The 19111-nt window shown below is 50.9% G+C and overlaps 1 protein-coding gene across 1 annotated transcript in view; it reads right to left on the bottom strand.

Annotated features, from left to right (window-relative positions):
* The window catches only part of ADCY3 (adenylate cyclase 3), a 97419-nt gene that overhangs the window by 25243 nt on the left and 53065 nt on the right, over positions 1-19111 (bottom strand). Inside the window, exon 4 of the mRNA XM_065401043.1 lies at positions 1607-1737. Coding sequence (XP_065257115.1) covers positions 1607-1737 — 131 coding nt within the window. The remainder of the gene's footprint in view (positions 1-1606; positions 1738-19111) is intronic.

The raw sequence follows: 19111 nt of genomic DNA, 5'->3' as shown, positions 1-19111 counted from the left end.
AGGCAGCACCACACGGATGACGGGCCACTCAGAGGAATGCGGAGAAAGCCAGAATCAGAGGCAGCAGCGATGCTGAAGACCTAGTAGTTTTGAGGCAGTCCAGGGTTGGATTTTTCCCTGCCATTTATTCTCCACGGCTTTCTGACAGTGAAATATCCCACCCCGTTCCCCTCATGCCAAGGAATCTTGGGGCTTTCCCAGGAACATAAGAACTGCCCTACTGGATCAGACCAGCTTCATCTAGTCCATTACACTCTTTCTGACACTGCCCTGCACCAGCTGCTTCAGACGAAGGCGCAAGAAACCCCACCAGGAATGATAATGGAATTACCTCAGAGGTGGAGGGGGGGAGTTTCTTCCTGACCCCTGTCACTTGGGAGTTGGTGCATGCCCTGAAGCATGAGGGTTTATATACCTGCTTACACAATTTTTTCCCATCCTATCAAATGTGAATTTTCTCATTGTCCTCAAATGTCTGGTCTTTTTTGGAATCCTATTAAGCTTGTGTTCTCGGCGATACCTTGTGGCAGTGAGTTCCACCGGTTAATTATACATTGCATAGGACAGCCAGCTGCTTTATCAGCTTGGAGCCAGCTGCCTTTCAAATTCATTGAACGCCCCTTTGTTCTTGCATTACGACGGAGTGCCCAGTATACCTCCTCTACCCCATTCATTATTCCATGTATGTAACAGGGGGGGCTGCCCCTTTAAAGGCCAGGGAGCCTGGGGCCAGCCAGTCCTGTTCTGAAGCAGAGCCCCAGTGACTGCCTGATGAACACCGGATTCCCATAAAGCTGACAGAGCTCAGGGACGGGGGAGAGATACAGGCAGCAGGCTGGCTCCGGTGGCAGGCCCTGGAGTAGGAGGACTCCCAGGCAGATAGCCTCTAGGAGGACTGGGGCAGGGCTGCCTGGAGGAGTAAGACTCTAGCACAGCCGCTGGGCCAGGAAAAAGGACCTGGTTTAGCTGTTGGGTTTATGCTGAATTGTTTATTTTGGGGTTTTGCTGAAGATTCTTGGTGCCACTGAGAGAAAGGGCCTGATCCAGACTCTGTGTGTGATGATATCAATCCTTCTTGGGCTGGAGAGAGCAGTCAGCAACCTCAGCGTACCCCGGTCATATCCCTCCTTACTCCTCTCCTCTCCCAATCACACCACCCCAATCCTTCCCGTCACTCCTCATACAAACGTCTGCTCAGGCCCCTAATTATTCTTGTTGCCCATCTCTGAATTCCCTCTGTTTCTGCTCTGTCCTCCTTTGGCAGAGGGGTGACCAGAACCGGACAAAGTGCAGCAGGGGAGCATACCCCACTGGTTTACAGAATGGCATTAAAATAGCCTCGGTCTTATCCTTCATCCCACTCTTTATGCAGCCTAACATCTTGTGTGCTTTGTGACACTGAGCCCTGGACTTTATGGAGCCCCGTTTTTCTCCCTGCGTGGTTACAATTAATGTAACCCCCAGAAATGCACATAGGTCGTTCATAGTATTCCTTCCAGTGCGCATTTTTCATCACTGAATTGAGTGTAGACAAGGTGACCATGATAAAAGTGATGTCTCACATGGAGATCAACCCTCCACCCATGGAGCAAGGCGTGTCCTTTACCTGACATTCTCATGGCGGTACATGTACATGGTGTTAAACTGCTGCATCTCTTTCTGGCTTGGGTCCTTCTTCATGTCCTTTAGCATCTCATCTGCCACGTGCTTGGGCAGGATGGAAAGCATCAGCCGTTCCTGAGGTGGAGGGAAGAGGAAGAGGATAATCAGAGCTCAGGGCAGATCAAAGCAAAGCCCCACAGGCTCAGCAGGTGCCAGGACAGGGCTGCCAGCCAAGCGGATTCATTTAGACTCGTAGCCACAACAGAAATCCCCAGGGTTCAATTACACAATTGGCCGGCATCACACACTCACACGGGTGAGGCCAGCCCAAGCAGCTGTGACTAGCTGCACCTCTGGGATGGGCAGTGTGGCTTGTGGCAAGGGCCAGCTGTGCCAGGCTGCTTCTGTGATAAAGACCCATAGTAATAATATACCCCCTAGCACTTTTCAGCAGCAGATCTCAACGTGCTTTACAAAGGAGGTCAGCATCATTATCTCCATTTTACACATGGGGAAACTGAGGCCCAGAACAGAGAAGCGACTTGCCCAAGGAGAGCCAACAGGCCAGTGGCAGAGTCGGGAATAGACCCAAGGTCTCCTGAGCCCCAGTGCAGTGCTCTGTTCACTAGAGACTAGACCCCACTGACACAGTGAAAATGAGCAGGGCAGCAGGAAGAGTGTGTGTCTGGGGGAACTGGAGACAACCCAGGCTCCACCACTTAACACAAGGCAGCATTCTCTGTCCCACACGCAGTGTCCAGCCCCTGCTGCTTTCCCCTCATGACACTGGCACTGGACACTACCCCCGTCCGCACCCGCAGGCCAAATCCCGGAGTCCTGATTCAGCGGCTAGTCTGGCGAGACCCCCGCCCCTCACTTGCTCCTGCTGCAGTGAATGGCAAACCCCCACCCTCTGTCCCCCTCTAGCAGTTGGTTCATATATGTCCACTACTGTCTCCAGCCCAACAAGCTTCGTCCTTTAGCTCAGGCACTGGAGGGTCATGGTTTTAGTGTAAGCCACCCTGGATTCAGGCTACTCCTGGCCCTTGGAGATTTCCACACCCCGTAGCAAATCTCAGGCCGAGCCAGCTTTCTGGCTGCTTTTGTGTTGCCACATACATGCAAAGCAGCAGGAGCCAGGATCGGGCCCGAGGTCGCTGCCCCAGAGATCTCACCCCCAAGTACCACATTACAAGGTGCGGTGACTAGCAGGAACCCCATCCTGTCTTGCTTGGGGGGCTCATTTTGTGACATGCCCTAGCAGACAGGGGGAAAGGAACTGAAGCCACAAGCTCCTTTAGCCCAGGTTCATCGCCAGGCTGGACAAAGGGGCAGTGTGTTATGTCCCGAGCTGCGCGCTGGTTTGGGTGCAGCCCCTGGCTAATGCGAGCATAAACAGCCTCTCGACAGTAATCTCCCGCTCAGGGACACCGGATGCAGTTTCAAAGCCAGAATCCCACTCGTGCTCACCCCCCGGGGTTGGAACTCCAGAGTGCCAGACATTTGGGCAGGTTTACATTTCCGCCACGGGAGCCATCTCTGGCAGGCAAGAGGGAGGAACTAGGATGGACCACGGTCATGAACAGCTTTCCAGCCAACCTAACCCTCGGCGCAGGCTACAGAAACACAGGAACTTCCATCACTGAACCATGGAGGAAGCCACAGGCTAGAGGAAGATGGGTTTAGCCTCCATCAGGATGGGTTACAAGACATAAAGATCTGGCACTTTGGCGGGGGGGAGGAGCTGTCATCTGATGAAGAATTGATTGCTTTGGGATTTGTGGTTGGTGGATGGGGGCGTTTTATGACTCATCGACAATGCTGTTATTAATATTTTGCTGGTATCATATTACAGTGGTGTCTAAAGGCACCTGTCAGGGATCAAGGCCCCACTGTACACATGTGGAATAAAAAGATAGTTCCGGCCTCAAAAGCTTGCAGTTTAATTTAAAGCCTTAAAATTAGGAAGGATGGTTTCATGGCAAAGGCATTAGCCTCAGAGCTCTGACACCGACTCACAGTGTGACCTCGGTCAAGTCGCTTAGGATATGTCTACACTGGGACCCTGGCTTGTGGACTTGGGGTTTCCTACCCTGGGCTTGAGCATCCACACTGCATTGTATACCTGGGTCTCATAGACTTGCTAATGTGTCCACACTGCACTACACAGACCTTCTAACTCGGGTCTGCGGCTTGAGCTGTGTCCACACTGCAGGAGGAGAGAGTTGGACCTGAGTCAGAGCGGGACTTGGGATCTGACCCATCCCCCTAGCAGGAGCCTAGGAGCTGACCCACGGTAGATTGATTTGTGTGTGGATGGAAGCGGGGCTTAGATTCAAACCTGTCAGAACCTAGGTGTAATGTGCAGTGTAGACAGACCCATTATCTCTCTGTGCCTAAGTGACTCACCTGTAAAATGGGGATAATAACACTTCATTTCTCCCATGCTTTCTTTGTTTATACTGTAAGCTGTTCAGGGCCAGGGCTGTCTCTGATTAGGGAACCTAGCACAATAGCCCCGGATATGTATAAGTATTTGAGACTTTTGAATACTGAGCCAAATGTATCCTCACCTGGGATGAACGTGGCCAACTGCGCAACGCTGGGCGCTCAGTCAACCAACCAAACTGATAGATGCTGGAAACGCCTGCTACAACCGATCAGACCAATGGCCCCTCCAGTAGGGATGGGTGGATTGAATAGCTTGCTGCGTCATCTGAATATTGGCCACATTCTGCAACCCGCACCCCTGCCTGCTGATGCCAGTAGCTCTACCCACCTCACCCGCAACAGACACCCCACAGCGCAACAGGATATCGGGGAGCATCTCAGCCTGAGCTCCGTTCAAAGGGTCATGACAGCAGCAGTGGGACCCAGCAGAGAGTTTCTGAGTCCAGCTGATGGTGCAGGGATGGGCAGGAGCCAATTGCACCGCCATGCAAAACAGAGGAGAGCAGTTACATGGTGTCACCCAGGAAAGCAGCCCCTCCCGTTCTCCCCGCAGTGGACCAGACGGGAAATTCAGAGAACTGCCCAGAACCAACCATGGCCAATCCAGGTACAGCTAACAGGAGCATGACCGAAACACGTAAGCCCTCAGAGCCTCTGCCACGTACTACCAGGGACTGAAGAGCCAGCACACAGGACACGCGTACTTGACTATTGAGGATGCTGCCAAGCCCCTGACTCTGACTGAGTGGCCAAAGCAATCTCTACAGGCACCTGGTCCACAGAGAAGCTCCTCAATGCAGGGCACCATGGGCGTTCAGAGGTTAAAAGCTCTGCCTCCACACATAGACAGCTCAGGTCCTCAGCACAGGCAATGCATCCAGATCAGGCAGATTCACTTCTGTCAGAGATTCTCGGAAACCAGGGTTGTCTCACTATTTGGTCTCTCCTGGAATAGGCCATCTCGCAGGGGCAACGGCACAGCTTCTCCCTACGGTCCTTTATCCAGTCCAGTTTTAAATGTCTCCAGTAATGGGGCTTCTATCGCTTTCCTCTGGAGAAGGTTCCAGTCCCTAGTATTGTTATTTGCACTCCAAAATCAGTGCTTTGTTGTGGTAGGTGCTGTACAAACACTTAGTGAAAGATGGTGCCTGCTCCCAAGAGCTTACAGTCTGAAGAGACAAAAGGTGGAAGAAGAAGGGATGTGCCTCATACCACATCAGTGGCTAAGCCAGTAACAGAACCCACATGTCCTGGTTCCCAGTCTAATGGCCTAGCCATTAGACCACACAGCCTCTCTGGACCAAGTCATGTGTGAAATCAGACTGTGAGCTCTTGTGTGCGGGGAGCATGTGCAATGTATCTGCCCTGAGAAGTGCTTTGCTCACCTTCGGACGCTGCAAATAATCGTAATATAAGGTGACTATACTAGCAGATTTCCGTCATGGAGACATCAGGGACCAGACTGGACACGTGCATGAAAGCAGCTCCTGGCATCCAGTTTTGGAAGCTTCTCCTGGAGTTTTTTGTTCTGTTTTTTGCCATAAGGCGCTAATTTGAGCTGGAATTAGCGAGTCTATTTTCAAATCCGGTTGACATTTTGGTGTGTGACGTGTGGCATTCAGCCCAGTGACCCACATACTCCGAGCAGTTATTGCTGCCACACGATACCACCTGGTTAGACAAAAGGAGGGGTGCCCAGGTGCTAGACTGATAGGCACAGTGCAAATCCCAAAGACAGAGGCAAGGCTCCTTCTGCCATGACTTGGAGAGACCCCTCTAGGGGTGGATTGGGAACAAATTCTCCAGACTCATTCAATCAGTGGCTTCTCTGCTTAGCTCACAAGGGGGCCAGCTGTGATGGGGGTTTGCGTGTTATAGACACATGTGCAATAGAAATTAGATTAAGAATATCCAGCCCATTCCACAGCCAACTGAGGGTAAGGTATTTGGGTCACTACTACCTTGGGTGGGGTTTGATCCTGTGTCCTAGGCATGAAAGCCCAGGCTCGTAGCCAGAGCCAGCTGTTTCCCTAACATGGACGAGTCCTGCCCAGCTTAGCACCGCCCTGTTATTTCCTAACTGTATCTGGATTGTTGAATCACCGAGAAAATCATCCTCATTAAAACCTCAGCAGCCGAGAATGATCAAATTAACCCCACTGCATCCTCTGCGACGTACTCCCCGTGAGCCCACACGCCGTGGCAAACAGCCCCAGAGCGAGCTCCCGCAGGGTTCACAGGCTGCCAGCTTCACAGCTCACAGCCGCTTGGGTCAGCAGCTCTCTGGGCCTGATGCTGATGGCAGTCACAGTGATGTGGGGGAGGAGCAGCACCTGGGCAGTCCGTGGAATGACACCAGGGTGTGAGAGGAGAGTCCAGCCCTTCACGTAGCGCTTGGAATCTGCTCAAAATACTTATTCATAACAGACAACCCTGGCCTGAAACAACTCACTCCTGGGCACCTAAACTTCACGGCATGGAAGGTTTAGGAAGCTGCAGTCACCCAGGCATGTGCCGATACAACCAAGCAGAGGCACATCCCAGCTGGTCAACAACAGGGATGGAACCCAAAACCTTCTGCATCAAAAGTACAAGCCCCCACTGCTTGAGATAAAGGCATAATTCTACAGCCTGGAATTAGCAGTTGTTATGACCTCTGGAGTCAGTCACAAGAGGAAGGCCCGCTCGAATGCATGACATCTGAGCGCCACACCAATTCTCAAGTTTAAATGGATTAAGAGCTGGCTAATTGCTAGGTCTCAAAATGTCATTGTAAAGAGGGAATTCTCATGGAAGGGGTGTGTTTCTAGTGGGGTCCCTATGCTATTTAACATTTTTATCAGCAACCAGGAAGAAAACATAAAATCTCCGCTGATAAAGTTTTCAGAGGACCCAACATTGGAGGCGTGGTAAGTAATGAAGAGGACAGGTCACTGATTCAGAGCAATCTGGATCTGTAAGCTGGGAGCAAGCAAATAACATGTATTTTAATATAGCCAAATGTAAACGTGTCCATCTAGGAACAAAGACTGCAGGCCATACTTCCGTGATGGGGGACTCTATCCTGGGAAGCAGTGACTCAGAAAAAGATTTAGGGCTCATGGTGGATAATCAGCTGAACATGAACTCCCAGGGTGACGCTGTGGCCAAAAGAGCTAATGTGATCCTGGGATGCATAAACAGGGGGATCTCGAGTAAGAGCAGAGAGGTTATTTTGCATTGTTGTGACTGCTGCTGTCCAGTTCTGGTGCCCACCAGTCAAGAAAGATGTTGATAAATTGGAGAGGGGTCAGAGAAGAGCCAGGAGAGTGACTGAAGGATTAGAAAACCTGCCTTAACAGGCTCAAAGAGCTCCATCTATTTAGCTTAACAAAGAGAAGGTTAAGACTTGATCACAGTCTCTAAATACAGAACAAATATTTCATAATGGGCTCTTCAATCTAGCAGAGAAAGACATCACACGATCCAATGGCTGGAAGCTGAAGCTAGACACATTCAGACTGGAAATAAGGCGTCCATTTTTGAGAGTGAGGGTAATTAGCCACTGGAACAATTTACCAAGGGCCGTGGTGGATTCTCCATTGCTGACAATTTTTAAATTTCTGGAGCAGGTCTCTGGCCTGTGCTGTAATGGAGGTCAGACTAGATGATCAATCTGGTCCCTTCTGACCTTGGAATCTATGATACACCAAAGTGCCGTGATGCTGTGGTTAAGGTGATTTAGTAGCAGGCGCTCGAGTCAGTGCTAGCCAATGGCTCAGGGTGCTGTCAGGAGGCTGTAGTGCAGGGTAGTATCCCTTTAAATAGTGTGTGAGTCCTCTAGTGACCCTCACTGTCTTCTATGTTTCAGAAACCAGCCGGAGCAGCAATGTGTGTCTGTCGCTAGGTCTGGTGTGCTGGATAGAGTTAGTAATCACAGTTACCTGGACCCTTCTGGGCCTGTGGGGTTCCTTCATATTTCATTTGTTGTGTGAAGAAGAGACACAATGCAGAGCTGAGCGCACGCCAAGGGCAATCCATTCTCATGCATCATGGTGGAAGATGGTGGACTGGTGGGGTCAGGAAGGAATTCCCCCCATGTACAGCATGGCACAACTAACCAGGCGCATTATGGGGGAGGGGGAAGAGGAAGGGGTTGGGTTTCCTCTGAAGCATCCTCAGTGCATGAGGCAGGATACAGGACTAGCTGGACCAGAACGGCAGCTTCTATCTGATTTCCTATGCCACTGCCATCCCTCTGCTTGGACACCAATTCATCCATAAGACTGTGCTGCAGCTCCCTGGAGTGAGACGTCACCCTGAAGTCCCAGCCACCTGTGGCCATTAAATAAGTCAGGGAGCTTTTTGCAAGAACAAGGGTGTTAGCCCTGGCCAAAGTCCAACAGGGGGGACCATGTCCTGGCTCCCTAAAATCTCCCCAGCAGCTTCTGTTGGTGACAGTGGACCTGGTTCCCCACTGCCTTGCCCTTTGTGCACGCACATGTACACCCGAGTAAAGTGAGCATCGAAAGCTACCAAACCACCATGGACTGCGCAGACTTCACACTCCTTCTGCTTGGGCGTGAACGATGACACAAGGCAGTGGAGAGTCAAGCCTGATCTTCTTCTTCTCTTCCTGTCCTAAACTGTTGCACCATGTTCTACAGTGGGCTGCCCCACAGTGGTGGATGGCTGCAAAACACTTTGTGATCTTTGAATAAACCCGACTACAAACGCGTGAAGTATGGTTATTATATATGTCTGATCACTGGGCCACGATGTAGTGGTACGCCCTGGTGACTCAAAGCAGCCCTACAGCTGCAAGGCATTTGGATCACCCCCGTGAATCTGTTCTTTTACCTCCGGGTCTTCTTACGACCCACCTTGTGTAATCAGTACATGTGCTATTGCTGAGTCGTAGTTAATGAAGGTATGTTATGTGTTGATTTACAGCACATTCTAGTAAATAGTCGAATGATGTCATGCATGGATATTGTACATATATTTCTTCCTGGAAACTAAAGCTGGCTAAAAATAATTTAGTTATCTATAAAAACAGACCAGCAGTGAGGCTGTTAATCGTGAGTTCTTTGAAGTAAAATTTACCAGCTGGAGAGCTGGATTTTTTTAAAAGGAGCTGGGTAATTTTATTACCACTAATAACATCTGCAGCTATGCAGAGCTGAGAGCACTCAAAGGGCAATCCAATCTCATGCATCGGGCTGGAAGATGGTGGATTGGTGGGGTCAGGAAGGAATTTCCCCTCCCCACCATGTACAGCATTGCACAACTAGCCAGGTGCATTATGGGGGGTGGGGGAGGGGGAAGAGGAAGGGATTGGGTTTCCTCTGAAGCAGCCTCAGTGCATGAGGCAGGATACAGGACTAGCTGGACTGATGGTCTAATCCAGAACGGGAGCTTCAATCTGACTTCCTACCCCACTGCCATCCCTCTGCTAGGACACCAATTCATCCAGAAGAGCCAGATATTGAGACTGAGCCAAGGCATGCTTCACAAGGTAAGGGAACTGGGTGGTTCCCAGCTCTGAAGAGGCTGCACAGGGTTAAATAAACAACTCTCCCACCACAACCCACTGCGGTTCTTACCACACTGCAGGGTGGACACCGATACATGCCTTAATAGGCCAGAAGGGACCATTGTGATCATCTCATCTGAACTCCTGTATAACAGAGGACAGAGAACTTCCCCTAAATAACTCCTACTTGAACTAGCGCATATCATTTAGAAAAACATCCAGTCGTGATTTTAAAATGGCCAGTGATAGAGAATTCACCAAAACCCTTGGTAAATTGTTCCATTGGTCAATTATCCCCACTGTTAAATATGTGTGCCTTCTAGTCTGAATTTGTCTAGCTTCTACTTCCAGCTATTGGATCGTCTTATACCTTTGTCTGCTAGCCTGAAGAGCCCTTTATTATCATATATTTGTTCTCTCTGTGGGTACTTATAGACTGGGATCAAGTTACCCCTTAACCTTCTCTTTGTGAAGCTAAATCGATTGAGCTCCTTGAGTCTATCACTCTGAGACATGTTTTCCAATCCTTTAATCATTCACGCAGCTCTTCTCTGAACCCTCTCCAACTTATCAACACCCTTCTTGAATTATGGACACCAGAACTGGACATAGTATTCCAGTACCGGGTGCAACAGTGCCAAATATAATATAACCTCTCTGCTTCTATTCAAGATGCCCGTTTATGAATCTAAAGATTGCATTAGCAGTTTTGGCCACCGGGTCCCACCGGGAGTGCATGCTCAGCTGATTATCTGCCACGATCCCCAAATCTTTCTCAGAGTCACTGCTTCCCAGGATAGTATAAGTCTGGCCTACAATCTTTGTTCCTAGATGCATGACTTTACATCTCTCTGTATTAAAAGGCATATTGTTTGCTGGGGTCCAGCTTACCTAGCAATCCAGATCTCTTTGTGTCAGTACCCCGTCCTCTTCACTATGTACCAGTCCCCTAAACTTTGTGTCATCTGCAAACTTTATCGGTGATTATTTTATGTTTTCTTCCAGACCACTGATAAAAACGTTAACTAGCTTGGGGCCAAGACCCGATCCCTGCAGGGCCTCACTCAAACCCGCGCGATGATTCCCCATTTTCAATGACATTTTGGGGTGTGGCAGGGGCATAGCCAGGGAATCTACAACTATGAACCAAGTCTCCCAGGAAGGGGGAGTTGCAGAGGCTGCTAGGATTGTGTCTCCCTGCCTACCCCTCCATGTCATCCAGCACCACGCTCATATACTCGGGCGTGACCAGGAAGCAGGAGACTGAAAATCTTGGGGCGCAAATGCAGGTGCAGAATGATTTGCTTGGAAAGGTCTGGAAATGGGGCTGTGAGCTGGCTTGCCAGTGAGAGCCTGTGATTATGGGCAGCTCAGGCTGGATGGATGAACAGAGGAGGGGTTGGGGTTTTTTAAAACCAGACTCCTGGATTATCACCAACTTTCTGGCCCACTAAAAGAGCCACAACATCCTCAAAATGACACTGGCGCTGTAAAGCCGCTTGGAGCAATCTGCGATTCTCTGGCACGCTCCCTCTTTGGGGCAGGGCTGTAGGCAAGGGAGTGCAATCTGGTAGGGACAGATGGGTTTTTTCGCTCTGTGATAACAGGAGCAGCGCCTGGTGCATTTCAAACCCCCTCCGTTCATTTCCTTTGGCTTCCTGTAATTTGCCTTGTATGTCAAATTGTGTCACTATGGCAACCCGTTTCCATGACAGCAAATGACAAACTTCTCGGCTGCCAGTTGCCCCTGCTGGCTTCCTATGTCGTGCAACAGCAAACACCCAGACAGGGGAAACAAACATCCCTCCATCTCCCAGAAGAATTCACGGGGAGCCTTCCTTCTGCTATACAACAGTCCCTCCTTTGCTCCACCACACCTGGCTCGCTAGAATAACAGAGCTGGGATGCAGGCTTGGAAGAAGAAAGCTATGACTCGTTACGCACTGCCAATGGCGCTGGCCCAGCACAAGATATAGATTGTCTCTCTATCCCTGCTTCATCCTGGAAGCTGAATCAAGGCAGGTGGGCTCTGGCAATGAGCTACCAGGACTTTCACCCCCAAGACACTGGTTCAAAGCCAGGTCAGATCAACAGTGACTGACTGATTCTGACTCTTGGGTACGCTAGGGCAGCTCTGTGCTAGGCTCCTAATGAAAAGCCAGTGGAGGAATTCCCTGCACTGTGTGGGAATAGCAGCCCTTAGTCACGGGGATCCTCAGCTACCAGAATGGCTCCTGAGTGCCTTAGCAGCTGGTGCAGATTAGAGCAGCCCTGAGGCTGTTCTAATGTACGCCAGGGACCAGGCTGAGCTGGAGCCAGCCTCAGGACTGAGGGTTTCGGGGCTGCAAAGGGATCCTTTGGATCCCCCTTCAGCTGCATCCAGCGGCTGAGAATCTGACCTCCTCGATCTCAGGGCTTGTCTACACTACAAAATTAGGTCGGATTTATAGAAGCCGGTTTTATAGAAACCGGTTTTATGCAGCCGACTGTGTGTGTCCCCACATAAAATGCTCTAAGTGCATGAAGTCGGCGGACCGCGTCCACAGTACCGAGGCTAGCGTCGACTTCCGGCGCATTGCACTATGGGTGCCTATGGGTACCTATCCCACAGTTCCCGGAGTCTCCGGCGCCCATTGGAATTATGGGTTGAGATCGCAATGCCCGAATGATGCAAAGCAGTGCCGCGGGGGGTTCTGGGTACATTGCGTCACGCCCCTCCCCCGCCGTCACAGCAACGGCAGACAATAGATTCGCGCCTTTTTACCTGGGTTACCTGTGCAGACAACATACCACGCCAAGCATGGAGCCCGCTCAGCTCAGCTCACCGTCACCATATGTCTTCCGGGTGCCGGCAAACGTGGGACTGCATTGCTAAACAGCAGCAGCAGCTTACTGCCTTTTGGCGGTAGACGGTGCAGCATGAGTAGTAGCCTTCATCGGCGCTCGGGATGCTGGTAGCTGTGGGGCTGGCAGCCGTAGGGCTGCATTGCACCAGCCCCTTGCCTTTTGGCAGTAGATGGTTTATTACGACTGGTAACCGTCCTGTCAGTATTGTCTGCTGAGCATCCAGAAGAGGCCGAGGGCGATCTGGGTGCTCAGCAGATCTGCAAGAAGAGCTTTCCTCAGGTCTGAAAGCAAGTAAATTTACAGGTTGCCTGAAATGCTCATAGATGTCCTCATTGGACAATGATGGTTACCAGTCGTAGTATACTATTTGCTGCCAAGTATTGTCTGCTAAGCACCCAGAAAAGGCCGAGGGCGATCTGGGTGCTGGCAGACATGTGGCTGGCACACGTGGGGCTACATTACTACACAGCAGCAACCCCTTGCCTTTAACCGTCCTCATTGGACAATGATGGTTACCAGTCGTAGTATACTATTTGCTGCCAAGTATTTGCTGCCAAGCACCCAGAAAATGCCGAGGGCTATCAGTCATGCTGCACTGTCGTCTTAAGATGTAAAAAATAGATTTGTTCTGTATTCATTTCCTTCCCCCCTCCCTCCGTCAAATCAACGGCCCGCTAAACCCAGGCTTAGGAGTTCAATCTCTGGGGGGGGGGGGCATTCTGTGTGACAGTTGTTTGTATTTCTCCCTGATGCACAGCCACCTTTCTTGATTTTAATTCCCTGTACCTGTACGCCATGTCGTCAGTCGCCCGCCCCTCCCTCCCTCCCTCCCTTCTTCCCCTGGTCTTTAGATACTAGTTTCGCGCCTTTTTTCAGACCAGACGCCATAGCTAGCACTGGGATCATGGAGCCCGCTCAGATCACCGCGGCAATTATGAGCACTATGAACACCACGCGCATTGTCCTGGAGTATATGCAGAGCCTGGACATGCCAAAGCAAAACCAGGAGGACCAGCTGAGGAGGAGGAGGCGATTGCAGCGCGGCGACGATAGTGATGAGGAAATTGACATGGACCTCTCACAAGGCACAGGCCCCAGCAATGTGGAAATCATGGTGTTACTGGGGCAGGTTCATGCCATGGAACGCCGATTCTGGGCCCGGGAAACAAGCACAGACTGGTGGGACCGCATCGTGTTGCAGGTCTGGGACGATTCCCAGTGGCTGCGAAACTTTCGCATGCGTAAGGGCACTTTCATGGAACTTTGTGACTTGCTTTCCCCTGCCCTGAAGCGCCAGAATACCAGGATGAGAGCAGCCCTGACAGTTGAGAAGCGAGTGGCGATAGCCCTGTGGAAGCTTGCAACGCCAGACAGCTACCGGTCAGTCGGGAATCAATTTGGAGTGGGCAAATCTACTGTGGGGGCTGCTGTGATCCAAGTTGCCAGGGCAATGAGAGACCTGGTGATATCAAGGGTAGTGACTCTGGGAAACGTGCAGGACATAGTGGATGGCTTTGCTGCAATGGGATTCCCAAACTGTGGTGGGGCGATAGACGGAACCCATATCCCTATCTTGGCACCGGCGCACCAAGCCACCGAGTACATAAACCGCAAGGGGTACTTTTCAATGCTGCTGCAAGCCCTGGTGGATCACAAGGGACGTTTCACCGACATCAACGTGGGCTGGTCGGGAAGGGTACATGATGCTCGCGTCTTCAGGCACTCTGTTCTGTTTCGAAAGCTGGAGGAAGGGACTTTCTTCCCGGACCAGAAAATAACCATTGGGGATGTTGAAATGCCTATCGTGATCCTTGGGGACCCAGCCTACCCCTTAATGCCATGGCTCATGAAGCCATACACAGGCAGCCTGGACAGGAGTCAGGACCTGTTCAACTACAGGCTGAGCAAGTGCCGAATGGTGGTGGAATGTGCATTTGGGCGTTTAAAAGCGCGCTGGCGCAGCTTACTGACTCGCTGTGACCTCAGCGAAAAGAATATCCCCATTGTTATTGCTGCTTGCTGTGCGCTCCACAATATCTGTGAGAGTAAGGGGGAGACATTTATGGCGGGGTGGGAGGTAGAGGCAAATCGCCTGGCCGCTGATTACGCGCAGCCAGACACCAGGTCGGTTAGAGCAGCACAGCAGGGCGCGGTGCGCATCAGAGAGGCTTTGAAAACTAGTTTTGTGACTGGCCAGGATACGGTGTGAAACTTCTGTTTGTTTCTCCTTGATGAAATCGCAGCCCCCCCACGCACCCGGTTAACTCTACTACCCTGTAAACCAACCACCCCACCCTCCCCTACCCTCCCCTCTTCAAGCACCACTTGCAGAGGCAATAAAGTCATTGTTACTTCACATTCATGCATTCTTTATTAATTGAGCACACAACTAGGGGGATAATTGCAAAGGTAGCCCGGGATGGGTGGGGGAGGAGGGAAGCAGCACACAACTAGGGGGATAATTGCAAAGGTAGCCCGGGATGGGTGGGGGAGGAGGAGGAAGGAAAAGGACACACTGCACTTTAAAACTTTAAAACTTATTGCTGTGGAAATCATCTAGGGTGGAGTGATTGGGTGGCCGGAGGCCCCCCCACCGTGTTCTTGGGCGTCTGGGTGAGGAGGCAATGGGACTTGGGGAGGAGGGCTGGTGGTTACAGAGGGGCTGTAGCGGCGGTCTCTGCTCCTGCTGTTGGTTACAGAGGGGCTGTAGCGGCGGTCTCTGCTCCTGCTGTTGGTTACAGAGGGGCTGTAGCGGCGGTCTCTGCTCCTGCTGTTGGTTACAGAGGGGCTGTAGCGGCGGTCTCTGCTCCTGCTGCCTTTCCTGCAGCTCAACCATACGCAGGAGCATATCACTTTGATGCTCCAGCAGCCGGAGCATCGACTCTTGCTTTCTGAGTACAAGCTGACGCCACTTCTCCTCTTCAGCCCGCGTTTCAGCACGCAAACTCTGCTCTTCAGCCCGCCACCTCTCCTCTCGCTCATATTGGGCTTTTTTAAAATCAGTCATTGACTGCCTCCACGCATTCTGCTGTGCTCTGTCAGCGTGGGAGGCAGTCTGTAGTTCAGTGAACATTTCGTCACGCGTCCTTCGCTTCCTTCTTCGAATATTCACTAGCCTCTGTGAAGGTGAAACATTTGCATCTGGTGGAGGAGAAGGGAGAGTTGTTTAAAAAAGATACATTTTTGAGAACAATGGGTACACTCTTTCACGTTAGATTTTGCTGTTCACATCACACAGCACATGTGCTTTCGTTACAAGGTCGCATTTTTCCTCTTATATTGAGGGCCTGCCGGTTTGGTGTGAGAGATCACTCACGCAGTGCCAGGCCACAGATTTCAGCTTGCAGGCAGCCATGGTAAGACACAGTCTTTTGGCTTTTTTAACCTTGTTAACAAGTGGGGATGGTTTAAAACAGTACTGCTCTCATGAACCATACCAAGCACCCGTTGGGTTGGCCATTTAAAATGGGTTTGCAATGTAAAAGGAGGGGCTGAGGTTTCAGGTTTAACATGCAGCACAAACCCAACTAACTCCCCTCCCCCACACACCCAATTCTCTGGGTTGGTCACTTCACCCCTCCCCCCCACCGCGTGGTTAACAGCGGGGAATATTTCTGTTCAGCAGAGCAGGAAGGGGCACCTCTGAATGTCCCCTTAATAAAATCGCCCCATTTCAACCAGGTGACCGTGAATGATATCACTCTCCTGAGGATAACAAAGAGCGATAAAGAATGGATGTTGTCTGCATGCCAGCAAACACCGGGACCATACGCTGCCATGCTTTGTTATGCAATGATTCCAGACTACGTGCTACTGGCCTGGCGTGGTAAAGTGTCCTACCATGGCGGACGGGATAAGGCAGCCCTCCCCAGAAACCTTTTGCAAAGGCTTTGGGAGTACATGAAGGAGAGCTTTCTGGAGATGTCCCTGGAGGATTTCCGCTCCATCCCCATACACGTTAACAGACTTTTCCAGTAGCTGTACTGGCCGCGATTGCCAGGGCAAATTAATCATTAATCATTAAACACGCTTGTTTTTAAACCATGTGTAATATTTACAAAGGTACACTCACCAGAGGTCCCCTGTGTGCCCACAGGGTCTTGGGTGAGTTCGGGGGTTACTGGTTCCAGGTCCAGGGTGACAAACATATCCTGGCTGTTGGGGAAACTGGTTTCTCCGCTTCCTTGCTGCTGTGAGCTATCTATGATGTTCTCTCCATCCTCATCTTCCTCGTCCACCGAACCCGCTTCCCTGTCTCCAGCGAGGGACTGATAGCACACGCTTGGGCTACTGGTGGCTGCACCCCCTAGAATGGCATGCAGCTCCTCGTAGTAGCGGCATGTTTGCGGCTCAGCCCCGGACCTTCCGTTTGCGTCTCTGGCTTTGTGGTAGGCTTGCCTTAGCTCCTTAATTTTCACGCGGCACTGCTGTGCGTCCCTGTTATGGCCTCTGTCCTTCATGGCCTTGGAGATCTTTTCTAATGTTTTGCCATTTCTTTTACTGTTTCGGAGTTCGGCCAGCACTGCTTCATCTCCCCAGATGGCGATCAGATCCCGTACCTCCCGTTCTGTCCAGGCTGGAGCTCTTTTGCGATCCTGGGACTGGGACTGGGACTCCATCACGGTTACCTGTGCTGATGAGCTCTGCATGGTCACCTGTGCTCTCCACGCTGAGCAAACAGGAAATGAAATTCAAACGTTCGCGGGGCTTTTCCTGTCTACCTGGCCAGTGCATCTGAGATGAGAGTGCTGTCCAGAGCGGTCACAATGAAGCACTGTGGGATAGCTCCCGGAGGCCACTAATGTCGAATTCCGTCCTCACTACCCAATTCCGACCCCCATAAGGCCGATTTTATCGCTAATCCCCTTGTCGAGGTGGTGTAAAGAAACCGGTTTAAAGGGCCCTTTAAGTCGAAAGAAAGGGCTTCGTCGTGTAAACGTGTCCAGGCTTAAGTCGACTTAACGCAGCTAAAGTCGACCTAAACTCGTAGTGTAGACCAGGCCTCAGTGTCTCTCAATGTGTCTCAACCTTTCCAGACAACTGTACTCCTTTCAGGAGTCTGATTTGGCTCGCGTACCCCATTTGACCTCACTTAAAAATGGCTTGCTTACAAAATCAGACATAAAAATACGTTCTCATTTGTACCATATAATGAAAACATAAATCCATTGGAATATAAATATTGTACTTACATTTCAGCGTATGGTATATAGAGCAGTATAAACAAGTCATTGCCTGTGTGAAATTTTAGTTTGTATTGTCTTTGCTAGTGCTTTTATGTAGCCTGTTTTAAAACTGGGCAAATATCTAAATGATTTGATGTACAACCCCCTGGAAGAGCTCTGCGTACCCTGCAGGCCTGGCTGAGAACCACTGATCTGTTAGCTTTTCAATGGCCCACGTGTAATGAGCATTGTGGGTCTCAAACCAGTTCCTGAAAGATGGGTGTCGACATCACCCATGCCACAATTAGCACCCTGGAGGCAGACTCAGCAGGGAAGCCCTGGAGCCTGAACTCCCCTGCCCAGTGTCGGGGAAGTGGGGTGAGGGCGTCCAGAAGAGCGGGTGAGGACAGCTGAGCTGTGCTGTGGCCGTTCTGCTGCCTGACAGTCCTGTGGGGCTGCCAACTGAGCGCTCCCACCATGAGGCCCCCGGTGTTAAGTAAAACTCCCTCAACTCCCATTGGCTTCAGTGGGCCAAATCCAACAGGCAGCACTCCCACGGACGTCACCTGCCTAAGGGCAGAACGCACACCAAGTCTGGGCTTCAGGATCAGGCCAGGCGGGCAATAAGGAAGCTCTGCCCCTTTGCAGGATCAGGCCCCTCATTTGCAATAAGATTTCAAGTGCTGTGTGATGCAAGCACAGTCCTTTCCCCAGGCAGGCTGCATTCACTGCCCGGAGCTGAACAGTCTGTACCGTTTTGCGGTGGGGTTGCAGGCAGTAAGATACGATCAAGGGGGAATCTAATAAATACGAACGGAGAAATCTCAACGGGAACAAACTGGTTTCCCCTCCCAGAGATGAGCGGTTTTATAGGCACAGTGGAGGGTTCTGCACACAAACCGGTGTGGGGGAGAGAAAGCTTTCTATGTACGGTGAGAACATCCCAATCCCTCTCAAGTGTTTGGAGAGGAACCAATGTCTGAGTTCCCCGGGACAGGCACTGTCCAGAACTTCCTTTGCATACGTTTACAATCTGACTCCCCGTTGTCTTGGAGGATGTGGTGGAGTTCTGGATGGTGAGCAGTGGTTGCTGGATGGGGAGCAGCAAGCTGGTTTTCTTTTCTTTTTTTTTGGGTGGCTGCCATATCGTGCTCCAGAACCTTCAAAATGTGACCCACCAGAGCCATGTCTGCCTGAGTCTGCAGACAGCCTGAACCAATCACTTGGCAAGGTGTGAACTACCCCATGTCATTTCAAGTGTGTGTGAACTCTGAAGCCTAAAGATGACCAGTTGAATGCCAACACTGAAAACTTATTTAGCACTAATCAAAGAAAGGAGGGGACTGCTCACAGAAAGACCACCACCAGCTGCTGTGAATGGCATGTCATCTTGGTGTCAGGAGTAGGCGAGGCTTATGTTGTGGGTGGAGCTTAGGAAAATAACACTGTGGGTTTTTTTTTCCAGATCGCCACTTGTTGCTGAAAGCATTGAAAAGCAATAACAATCATCATTAGCCGTGAACAGAGGGCT

This window comes from Emys orbicularis, chromosome 3 (genome assembly GCF_028017835.1).
Source record: "Emys orbicularis isolate rEmyOrb1 chromosome 3, rEmyOrb1.hap1, whole genome shotgun sequence".
Taxonomy (NCBI): domain Eukaryota; kingdom Metazoa; phylum Chordata; order Testudines; family Emydidae; genus Emys; species Emys orbicularis.
The sequence above is the reverse complement of the archived record's forward strand: the minus strand, read 5'-3'. Positions and strand labels throughout refer to the sequence as shown.